Genomic DNA, 12,633 nt, shown 5'->3' on the forward strand with positions numbered 1-12,633 from the left:
ATTTAAAAAGCCCAGACTTTTGAAGCACAGCAGAAAAGGGTTACATGGATTGTGTCAAACATAATAAAGTGAATTTATTCCGTGCTACATGTTTTGCTACAGTGTACAGTAAACAGGATGCTTGCTGTTAGCAAGACCGGCTTGTCAAATGCGTACAATAACAATACACAAAAAGTAAAATGGCGAGGGGGGCACACAAAAGGGTTGCTGATTAATTACAGATGATCCAGACTACAATCATCAAGACAGTAAAACAATAGAACATTCACAAAGTATATTTTGTGCACACTTATTTTTGTGTGTGGTTTGAGTATTCAGAAGACATTTGTCTCGCTTTTCTTAACTTTTATCCCCCAAAAAAGTAATGACACATTTTTTAGAGCAACATCTTCAACTCCATTAAGTGACAAACAGGGAAAATGCAGACGGGACCTGTTGACATGTTTGAGGATTAAACACTCACCAGTGTGTGTTTGAGAGAAAGTGTGCTGAGTTAAGACTGTGGGGGGTCTCAGTCAAATCGTATCGCACTCTAATCTTATCTGAAGCTCCAGTTGGAAGCTGTGAGTGTTTGTGTGTGTTCCCAAACATATGGCTGAGCAGGCTGCTGCCTGCATGCCTGCATACAGGCATGTTGAAGGAGGTGAGGAGCCTTCTTTAAAGGCACCTTTTGGAGAGGATCTATAGGACAGCTGCAGGCCCCCATATGCAGGACACCCACTGGTGAAAAGAGGGTGGGCAGGGCGGATAAAGACGGCGACCGTAAGCAGCCTGGAAGATTGTAGAGATCATGAGAGGATCAGAGATATGATCAGGGAAATGTGAAAATAAAAGATGATGTGTGGCCATATTTTGATAAAGTGGTCACCTTCTGTAGGCTTCACAGGTGGCTCTACAATTTTGTGCCGCTAACCAGGAATGTAGCATGTTAGAAATGGATTTCAATGGTCACAAAGCCACAGCAGATACTTAAGAAATGCTGTATAATATGCTAATTGATTGTCATCGCTTCCTCATGAAACCAAAGCTCTTCCTATGACATATCCTGCAGTTGTTTGGAACTTATGGACAACAACAGTGGAGGAGTTCATTAAATATACTGCAGGAGTATTCTGAGCACTTCTGGATGCCTTTTATGACACAACCTCTGCTAAACAGGCTTATAGAGGATTGCCAATGTGTGTGTGTGTGTGTGTGTGTGTGTGTGTGTGTGTGTGTGTGTGTGTGTGTGTGTGTGTGTGTGTGTGCTCAATCAAAGTTGGTGGGCTGAAGATGAATATCATGGAGATAAATGAAAACAGGAGTCCCAGCTCTGACAACAATTAGCAGAGGGAGAAAAAACTCTTCTTTCTTCCTCATGGAAATCTTTCCATGAGGTTGTTTGTGAGCTGAAGTAGATAGCATGCATGCACATAGATACACAAAATCCTATCTTAGTCCGTGACCTCTGTGTAGAGAATGAGGTCATGTCCAGTAAGTGAGGAAGCCAGTCCATCTCTGCCTTTGTAGTTATTTATATCCTATAAGCAGCTGGGCGCTGTAGATTTGAGCATACATTACTCAAACAGGGGAACATTGAGCACTTGTTGGGGACTATTTTCAGCAGAAGATTAACATACATGCAGGGCTAGCGGGTATCTAATGACAATGGTGAATGTGAGGGTTGAGTCAAGATATGGACAGTGTTCGTGGTAACCTAGGAACATGTCATCTAGTGCCATGTTGATGTGGTTTACACAACGCAGCTCTTGATTGGACACCCCAAAGAGAAGGACACCACTGTCCTCCAGTGCAAAACTGTTCAGAAGTTTCTGTTGTTAAGAGACAAAAGTCAGGCACAAACCATATGTTTGTTTGTGTGCGTGGCACTCTGAGGAGTTTCATCCCTTAGACATGCTGAAGATATGTCTTGACAAATTCCCACTTCAGACCCACAGAGACACTGTCACCAGACAAAAGTCTTCTCTTTTTCCACAAAGAGGATCCCATGATCTTTTGGTTACCGAGACAATACACAAGAATGAGTTTTCTTTTTTTATGCACGGCTCAAACCACACTCAGACAGAAATAAGCCTTTCATGTGAGAATAATATGGTACGAACAATACGTTCACATTTACGTCTTCTTTTAAATATGCCAGTGTTTCATTTAAGTTCCTGCAGATGCCCCCCCAACCCCCACCCCTCCAAAGTAGCAGCAAGAGAGGAGCGAAGCCTGAAGAATTAAGTTACTATGGATCTGTATGAGCGTGTGTCCTTCAAAATGTCTTTGTGTCCCTGCCCCCCCCCACCCCCACCCCACTCCCCTGCTTGTGCTCAGACAGCCAGTCTCCAGCCCTGCTTATCTTTCTGTCCTCTACAGCAGACCCCCGCTGAGAGGGAGAACCAGAGTTTATTACAGTCTCCAATAATCTGCAACCCCCTAGGAACTCAGAATCATACTACATGGCCTAAAAAAGAACCCAAGAAGGTCCCTTTCCGTAGCAAACCTCTACGGTGACGTGGCCTGAATTTCATAGCACAACATTTTTACAATAACACGAGACAGTAACGGTATCACGGCACACTTTTTTAACTGGTGATGTCATTCAAAAACTGTAGCCTGTGGGCATATCTCTTATGTTACCTGACGTCTCAGATTCACATTCTGGGGAAATTTACACTCGAAAGGGGTACAAGTCTAGGTTTTAAGTTCAATGAAAGATTTTTTTTTTATGGAATCATTTGGTGTGCTTTAATTACATTTGGTTGCTTGTGTTTCAAGAGTTTTGGAACATAATGGACAGAATCTTTATAGCTCACCGTCTTTCAATGACACTCAAACACAAATGTCATATTGCTTTGGCATTGGGAGTCATTTGGGGCCGAGTATCCTGCTCAAGGGCACTTCGTCTTTGGGACAGGCCTACGCAAAACTGTGACACACTTTACAACCTGAGCACAAGCTGCCTAACTGCTGCGTCTGGGTGTTGGTATGTAATATCTTAAAGGTATTAACTCCAAAAAAAAAAGCAGCAATGAATTAAACTGTAAAATCTAACATGTAGAAAATAAATGTCTTCACCCGAATCGTTTTGGAACGGGAAATAGAGGGAGAAAAAAGCCTGTGTGTGTTTCTGCTCACAGCCAATTACATCAGTTGTTGTTAGATGAAATGTTAATAGTGATTGGCCTACTGAATTGAAAAAAGGTATAAAAAGGTATCCAAAGGTATAAAAGGTATAAAATAAAGTACGTTATTGCCACTGGTGTCACTTCAGGGGCGAGAGTCACTGATTGCCATTTCTCTGGCCGATTCAGGTTTCCAATTTTTTTTAACTTCTTGGCCTATTCCAATTTCCTCTCTTCAAAGTATCATTAATAAAAGCATAATCAACGTTTTTGTAACTATCCTTTTTTCAAAATGTGGTTTTATATTCATAATAAAACACTGACTTTAAATTAACTGTGTATTTACTACATTACTACTTTAAGGGTTCAGGTATTCAGGTTCATGGCAAAGATTAAGTGTGGAAGGCAAATTTGTACCCGCCATCCCTGTTCAGGCGGTAAAATGCAGATATATTCTTTAGGCTTTCTCTAGATTAAAAACAGTCATCTTAAATGCGTTTTAAATCCCCTCGTGCATCAGATCATTTCAACAAAAAAAGATACATGGAAATCTCTCATTGTTGAGTTAAAGTTTCAACAAAAGCTTTTCAACATCAGTTAACCGTGACACAGATTTCTACCTCTGGATCATTTCTGTTCTTACCCCACCGACGGTCGATCTTTGCATCGAGAGCAGCCAGTGGACGATGTTTGTTTGCTATGGCTCGTGTTCCCTCGAAGTAGACATCTGTGACATATATTAGCACTGTGAACATAATTGAAATGAGCCCCGGGGCCGTGGCATCGTGTTCTGAAATCAGACCCGACCCCTAAGACGAGAGCCTGCCCGGAGGGTCTCTTCGCAGAGGAGGCCGGCCTTGCAGAGGGAAGAGAGCCAGGTGATTTATAGGGAGGTGGGGGAACACGAGGAGAGGGGTGAGGGGGGGGGTCTGAGGTCTGACATTTATCCATATGGGAATGTTGAACAGGGGGAGGGAGGGGGTCTGAATCAAGTAATCATAGGTTACCTCTGCTGCTACCTTGGAGGTGCAATCCCATCCTCTCAGCAGAGACACACAAAGCACAGAGGGGGTATCGGGTGGCTCAGTAGGCCTTCCCCAGGTGAAAGCTAAAGCCTGGCTGACACCAACCCAACCAGCTAGACCAGAGAGTGGCACACACACACACACACACACACACAAACACAGTCAGGACGCAGAAATCACACACTCATCCAACACAGCAGCCCCAGTCTCCAAATCCATTAATGAAACTTTCACCCTCACCTTCCCGCTGAAGCCCCTCCGCACCCGCAATGTCAATGAGGGAAAAGTCCCAAAAGTGAAAGATGAATGCGCATTCATGCCAGAACAACCAAATGCTGCCAGACAAGACAAAATAGTCCCCTTTCATTGTGACCACATCCTCCAAAAACAATCTTTTCCCCCGTTGGAGAAAAAGTACCACTGCCACTTCAGTATGGAACCGGTACCAAAAACAACTCGTGGCGAGCGATAAATCTGTCTGCAAGCTGAGTTATTCAGAAACATCTACATTGCAACACCATTAATACCAAAAACACAATTACTCTGAGGGCACTTAATCAAATGTGGTGGAGCTATTTTGCAAGACAAAGTAATAAATTAACATTTGAATGCTTGCTGGGCACGCAAAAAAAAAACACGCCTGGAGGTTCTGGAGAAGAAAAAAAAAAAGGCCACTAGTGAGAGAGAGTGTGTGTGTGTTATTCCAGGATGAGGAGAGCAATGTCAGGGGACTAATCAATCCATTGAGGGGATACAGGGAAGGGCACAAAGAGCAGCAGCAACTTGAACCACAGAGCATGGCAGCAAAGTGAATACAAGGACAAACTCCCCACCTCCCCCTTTTCAACCAACGCCGCCGCCTCCTCCTCCTACTGTACGCTGGACTCCAGCCTGTGCTCTTCTTCTTTTTATGCCTCCTGTTCTCCTCATTACCACGAGTGCTGAAATAACAAGGATAAGTTGGGTACCCTGTAAGAAGACGAAGAGATGGTTTCCCCAACAACACCTTCAATTATCACTGAAGTGTTTGCAGGGTTGAGAGAAGGTTATCCCACAGATCCTGACCACTCTTTTTTTAAGAACCATTTATGCAAACATGCAAACTGTTATGAAGCTAAAAATACTTTAAATATAGTTCATTTTGGTTATGGACTTTTGGCTGGACAACCTATGCAATTAAGATCTGTAGCTTTAACTTCATGGCATGGGGAAAAAAAATCATTTTATGTAAAAATCGAGATTCTTATCTTCTGAGATTTTAAATGAATTCATAACTTACAAAAATGTTGGCCAATCAGTCACTCCCTGCTAAACGCTAATGCGAGCTCTATAACTCAGTAGAATGCCAAATGGAGCAGCAAGAAATTTAGCCAGTCTCCCAGATGACTGGAGCAGATCCTGAAGTATGGACTCATTCAGAAATAGACTTTGAATCCATGGATCCATGAGTCCAGACTCGTTTTGAATCGAAAATAGATTCTGAATCGTTGCGCCAAGGATTGGAATCGAATCGTGAGACACCCAAAGATTCCCAGCCCCTAATATTATTCATGAAAACATTTTATCACATGTCTCTTTCGCCGTGAATTTACTGTTGTGCTTTCTTTTCTGTCTTTATCTTCGTTTGGCTGCAGCAGATAAAGCCAACAAACAGATGAAGCAGTGGATTTTTTTTTTTTACATCAGCAGTGTCTCATGTTTAGTCCAGGACAGGTTCTGAAAGAGAAGGTTCATCAAGTGCAATTTCACTTTACCTCCACTGGATTATGGATTTACCTGTCATGGAGGCTTCACTGTACAAAAGTGACGTAATGTGCAGCGATGCCTTGAGTGGGACAACACTTAAAGGTTAGCCTGGGAGTTAGATCAATAGTTGATGAGTAAATGAGGAGGGGCCACAGGGAGGGGGGGGGGGGGGGGGGGGGGAATCACAGGAGTGGGTGAGGGGTCGTCCAGTCCCAGACGGTATCATTAAACTGTGTTACACACTCACCAACACGCCATTAGTCCAACTCAGCCCATTACTGCACGGACACTAGACTGAGAAAGCAATTTGACCTCACACACACACACACATAAACACACACACACACACACACATACATACGAGCTCAGTCTCACACCCACACACATAAACACACACACACACACACACATACATACGAGCTCAGTCTCACACCCACACACATAAACACACACACACACACACACATACGAGCTCAGTCTCACACACACACACACACACACACACACACACACACACACACACACACACACACACACACACACACACACACACACACACACACACACACACACACACACACACACACACACACACACACACACACACACACACACACACACACACACACACACACACACACACACACACACACACACACACACACACACACACACACACACACAGGCAGCGTAATAAATCGTAGCCTCGGGTCATCTACTGTCAGCCGGGACTTGCGGCTCGGGTTTATAATGCCATTCAGTGTACACAGCTTGGAAATTATAGCTTTTATTCCTCGTTTCATGAACCCATAATGTGTCTTTTATAATGCAAGAGTCAAGAAAATACACAGCGGCAATGTCAGGGTTAGACTGATTTCTCACTTTGCCAGTATTTGCGGTTGTTATAGGAGATACGTTTCATTTCCTGACCCGCTGGAATTTCATTTTTCCTCTCAAGAATGAACTCAAGTTAATTGTTCAAAGATATATGAATCTAAGTTGGTTTTTCATGGATACTGAAATTTCCCAAACCACTAGACAGCCGTGGTATAAGAGCAACTGGCCCCGAGTTAATTTCATTACTGACAGACTGACTGTCAGTGTCATGTGAGAGTTTAAATGCTATTTTCAGAGGCTTTTCAAACCCTGACAAAAATACAACTCTGGGGGCAAAAGATTGGATTTGGAATTCCTGACCACGTTTTAACTCACTGAATCGGAAAAAATAAATCAAGATAAACCAATGTCTATCAGTAGCTACAGGAGGGAAAACAAGGCGCTAAGCAGCATCAGTTGAAGCCATATGTTGAAGTGCCACAATGGAAAATGCCAACAGCAGCAGCAGCAGCAGCACACACTCGTGCACAGACAGACGACGATGTGTCTCAGACGTGACACAGGCCCGGCTAACTTAATTACTTTACGACAGAACAAGTCCATAATCAAACAGAGACAGCACCCCCCCCCCCCCCCGCCCCCCGCCCCAGATAAAGATGGGAGGAGGGGAACACGTTGATAACTACATCTGAAAGGATGAAAGAAACGACTAGAAATAGGATGTGGATCACCCAGAAGGGCCCTTTGTGTTCGATTGGATATCGAATCTTATCTGGGTGACATTTCGGAGACGGCCTCCCGGTGACATTTAGGAGTTATCACAATTACAGCAACCCGCCCCCCGCCCCCCCTCCCCCCCCTCCTCTGAGGTCCAATCAACCAATTACAGATAACTTTTTTTTTTTCTATCCTGTCAGCTAAACCTTTCCATGTCATGTCAGAGGGGGCACAGCACCCATGTGTTTTTGTGTAACTGTGTGAGCACGCACTACGTTTATCCCTGTGTGTGTGTGTGTGTGTGTGTGTGTGTGTGTGTGTGTGTGTGTGTGTGTGTGTGTGTTTAGAAATAGCTTCCGTAGGGTCCTGGCATTCCAGCGGCTGTCCTAACATGTTGTAAATACAAGGTGTTAGAGAAAACATAGGAAGGGGGTGGTGGAAATCACTCAGACCTATTACAAGTGCTGCAGGGGGGTAAAGAGAGGGAAGGGGGGAGGAGGAGGAGGGGGGGGGGGGCAGGATGTAGGTTATCACAGATAAACAACACAGTTCACCTGCAATCACAGCCAAGAGCGGCGTGCACGATTTTCTCTCTTTTCTTCACTGAATGGAAGACTAAAGGCTGCAGCCACCAACATCGCTTTCATAATTCAAGGGTTTAGCTTTGTTTCAAGTCAATGGATCATTTGCATAAGACGGACGAGTGAAAAGAGCATTTTAAAGTAACTTTTCAAACAGCTTATGAGCCATGCAAGAGCACAGAATCCTTTGCATATTCCCTTGCATACATTTCACATGTCATTCTGAGCTCCTGCAGGCATTAAAGACAAACCACACAGCTTAAAACAGAATTCCAACTGCTGCGTGGTTTTGTTTCGTTTTTCTCAAATCAGCCCGATGGAAACCTGCCTCGAGGTACAGATTTGACAGGACATAAGACATGTGCACACGGTGATGTAATGCTGCAGCACATACATCACAACCTACATGGTCGGCAACAACAAAAAAAAAAAAAAAAAACTTAAAGAAAAAAGTTATATAAGCGGGTAAATTCAAAGTGAAATTGCACAACGAGATTTTCAGTCATATCCACAGTAAACACTTCCAGCAGCATGTACAGCTGGTACACAATATAAGAAGGGGAAAATGTGCAAAAAATAAATAAATAAATAAAAAAAAGGCTGCAAAACTGCAAAACACAAAGTATCAAAAGTGCAAATAATGTCGCGGAAAAGTTAAATCAAAATAATGTGACAAACTGCTGCAGATGTGAGCGCTCAAACAGGCATGTTGTCAAACAGGACTTAAAACAAGGCATTTAAAACACTCACACTCGTGCACATTTCCCACCACAGTTTCTCGTTTTACCAGCTAAATTGCGCTTTCTAATAATGTGGAAAGTTGCCTGCTTGAGGCTTACATGTCAGATAAGAAGGGCAGCACTACAGAGAGCTACAACTGACAAAACACCGGCGGTGCAAACATACCCTCGTTTACTTCCAGCAAAACACGCTCACACGCAGTTCTTAGGCTCCACTTTGCAGAGTTTTTAAAAACGGAGGGGTCATTTTTTTCTTACCTGGACTCTGGCTGAGCAGTAAAGTTACCAGGGAGCCCCACAGCACCGCGGCCAGCTGCATCTTGCAACCCCGCTTTTCTCTCGCTTCTCCGGGCTTCCCTTTCCCTTTTCTTTCTCCTCTTCTTCTTCTTCTTCTTCTTCTTCTTCTCCTCCTCACGGTGAAATATCAACGGGCTTTACTTTGCAAGAATGCGCTCCGGCTTTTCACGCTAACCTCATACCATGACTGACTTGTTGGCCCCCTTTTCTCTACCCGACCTCCTCCGCCTCCTCCTCCTCTTGTGTGTGATAACGCGACAAACCCGGGATTAAAAAGTTAACTCTGAGGGGTACAGCTCGGCTACGGACTCCAACATGTTGTGCTCTACTTTCCAACACTGTGGCTACCAAAAGGAGCTGTGGGCTGTACCAAACGCGAGCTAAGGGGGGAGCTACCTTTTTTCTACCGCAGGGTATTTAAGCTTACTTGGATTTAAATTAACAACACACCACGAACGTGTCTCGTTATCATTTATATTAAACACATAGGCATGAAATCCTGCAGATATGTGATGATTTTGCAAGTATTTAATTCACCATTCCTCTCCTTACTTCCCTATCCCGCAAGAAATGCTGCCGTCCAAAATCTCTGCTCTCGTTGTGTCATTTCTTAAATTACGTTTTTTTGGGAAAGAGGCTCGTGGTCAAGTGTATCAAAGGATAAATTCAGACAGCATCTGGAGGCATTAGAAAAACTATTTTAATGCCTTTCATCACAGCGTGGAAAAACGTCTAACTCCCCTTTCATTCTGCCTTTTTTCTTTTTACACAAGAGGAGTAAAAGAAGAGGGGAAAGGTTTCCCTGTTGTCACTTAAGTCATTGGAGGCAAATGACAGAGCAGTGGTTTTCCACAGTTGGGTGTAATGACCATGAGATGAGGTCATTACACAGTCATTATTCAGTACCACTGATTTGCAAAACGTTAGGCTACTGGAGGAAATGTTTTGTTTTTTTTCCTTTAAATGTAATTAAGTCCATAAAGGTCACCCTATCTTTCCCCTTTGCGTTGGCCCAAATTAATTTACAATGGGGAAGATAAGGCTACACACATGCAGTTCAGTCTTCCACAGCCACAGTATCTTTAATGCTCCATTATAATATTGCAACGTCTTGTTATTTTGATTTTATTGGCATAACAACAATAACTGTATTTGATTAGTCATAGCTGCCTTCTTGTTGTTGCATTTAATCTCACCCCTTAATTCCTGATTCTTAATTGTCAGTTTAAGAATCAGTTGTCCCGTGTAGCATCGCGGTCCTAGAGGAACAAAATGTCATCTCACTGTGTTCTTTGAATATGGTTGAAATGACAATATAGAGAACTTGAATGGTTTGGCCTAAGCAAGACAAAGTCACTCCAAATTCACGATTTAAGCGGCAGACTCACTGATACCTCCTAAACTAGGCTATGTCAACCAGAAGCTTTAAAGTTATTACTTTATGATAAAAAGTCCACATTACCTCCACACTCATGGTGATATACTGGAGGTAACACCAGTGGCTATACTGATGTTTGGGAACAAAAACAGATACAAAATAGCTACTTCTAAGCATAATGTCAGTAAGGATTTAACAACCCTACACCAAAACCGAGTTTAAGGGCATTGGATTTAGGCTACTAAAAGTCCCATATAGTCAGACTTCCAGGCCTCCGCAGGGCTCAGCAAAGTGTTCATTGATCTGCTTTATTATTATGGTAAATCAACTGCAAAATCACTTAAACAATCAAAAGTGATAAGGACCTAAATAAATTATAAGACACAGATATGATAACAGAAAGCCATAAACGATAATCACTGAGAAAAGACTCATTCTTCATAATAGTGAGATGTGGCAAATCATCTACACATCAGATACAATCCTAGAAAATTCAGTAATCTGTCTTTATAAAATTAACTTTGGAAGTGAATATGTGTTCAGGTTTATGAGGCTTTCTTTTATCACTTAATTCAGAGACAGGACAGTGGATAGAGTCAGAAAGCGGGGAGAGAGAGAGTGGGGATTGGCATGCCGGTTAAGAGTCATAGGTCCGATTCGAGCCCTGGACGCACGCTTTCCAGAACTTCAGCCGCTGTGTTTGGGGCACTAACCATTAGGCTGCCAGTGCCCCAAGATTGTGAGGCATGACTAAAACCACAGTCCTGCTGGAAAAGGAAAGCTTTTTCTTACTCATAATTGATTCAGTGTCAGTGCAGAAACTTATCGATACATGTGTATGACTTTGAGTGTGAGTGTGTGAGTGTTGAGATGTGTGAGTGTGTGAGTGTTGAGATAGTTGGTGCAGGTAACAGAAAAGGGAAATTGGATGTGATGGCTGTTTGACTACAGAGACAGTGAGGGATTTTAAAATGAACTTTTTGTTTGGTTGCACACACTACAGCGACTTAATGCTAACCTGTATCCCACCTGTCAGAAAGCTTACACTAAGGCTCCAACTAAACAAAAACAACTCTCAGGTCTACTTTTGAGTTTGTAGGTCAGCTCAGGAGTATGACATCATGGTTGGCAAGAGTTGAAAACAAAAAAAACAAAATCTGATTACACAAATCTCTTTGGGTATTTCAATTAACACTTTAATTTAAGAGTTAAATTGGCACCTACTGACTAATTATTTGAAAAGGTGCTTTTCATTTTAAAAAGAGGATATTTTACACTTCAACTACATTTTGAAGATTTGCAGTGATATTTCCATGAAAACATCACATTGTAGTCATTAGAGGAAAGCACACAGTCTCATTATTTACTGTTGTGAAATGAGGGAATTACCAACACATGCACAGCTCCACGGTCTACATATTCATGTCCCTCGTCTTTCCCTGGAAAAGGATGGAGGCTTTGGACCCCACTTTCTAATTATGAGGCAGCTTTGGTTAGGACGTGAGCTGGCTCGGCTCTAAACAGGACATCTTCATTCAGCACACGCCTCCCTTCCTCTCTCCCGTGGAGCATCCATCACAGTATTACATTTCATCCTAATAAAAGTGCCATGCACTGTCACTTATTCCGATTTGATACAGATCACTTTAATGAACAAAGCTTTTGGACAAAGAACAGTTGAAGACCTATATGAAAAATAATGAAGACATCAAACAATTTTTCCTTTTTTTTTTATGTATGCATGCAAGATCCCTTATGAGAGTTTTTATGTAAGATGCATACGTTGCATCATAACTGTAAAATCAACAAGGGAATGATGATCTCATCAAAGGGAAATAAATGTAGATCTAAAATACTTATTCCCTTCAAATAGCCTAATGGGAACTGTTTAAATAAAACATGTCAGGGAAATAAAACTGAAAGTTGTATAGCATAAGATTTATTACAGTTTGATTTCTTTGTAAATTGTACTTCATTCAGGAACACTCTCGTCATAGATTTAATGATTAATTGCAAAATGGATAAACAGTTTGGCTTGGAGTTCAAGGCTGTTTTAAAGATGCTCTGTGGGTTAGCCAGGGAGTATGCTTTGGCTTTCGAGGAAGCGCAATGCTAAGAACCCACCACAAGGGTGAACCCAAACTTTAAGGCTAGTATGGAGGAGGCAAAGCTTGCGAGTGTGAGCATCAGTGGTGTATATTA

The 12,633-nt window shown here is 42.5% G+C and overlaps 1 protein-coding gene across 3 annotated transcripts in view; it reads right to left on the reverse strand.

Moving 5' to 3' along the window:
- Positions 1 to 9,356, reverse strand: part of lrp4 (low density lipoprotein receptor-related protein 4) — a 116,750-nt gene extending 107,394 nt beyond the window's left edge. For all 3 annotated transcript variants that reach the window (XM_065952656.1, XM_065952655.1, XM_065952657.1), the window contains exon 1: positions 9,015 to 9,356. In XM_065952656.1, the coding sequence (XP_065808728.1) occupies positions 9,015 to 9,075 (61 nt within the window). In that variant the 5' untranslated portion in view covers positions 9,076 to 9,356. The remainder of the gene's footprint in view (positions 1 to 9,014) is intronic.
- Between the last annotated feature and the right edge of the window lie 3,277 nt (positions 9,357 to 12,633).

The sequence above is a fragment of the Labrus bergylta genome, chromosome 3 (genome assembly GCF_963930695.1).
Source record: "Labrus bergylta chromosome 3, fLabBer1.1, whole genome shotgun sequence".
NCBI lineage: Eukaryota > Metazoa > Chordata > Actinopteri > Labriformes > Labridae > Labrus > Labrus bergylta.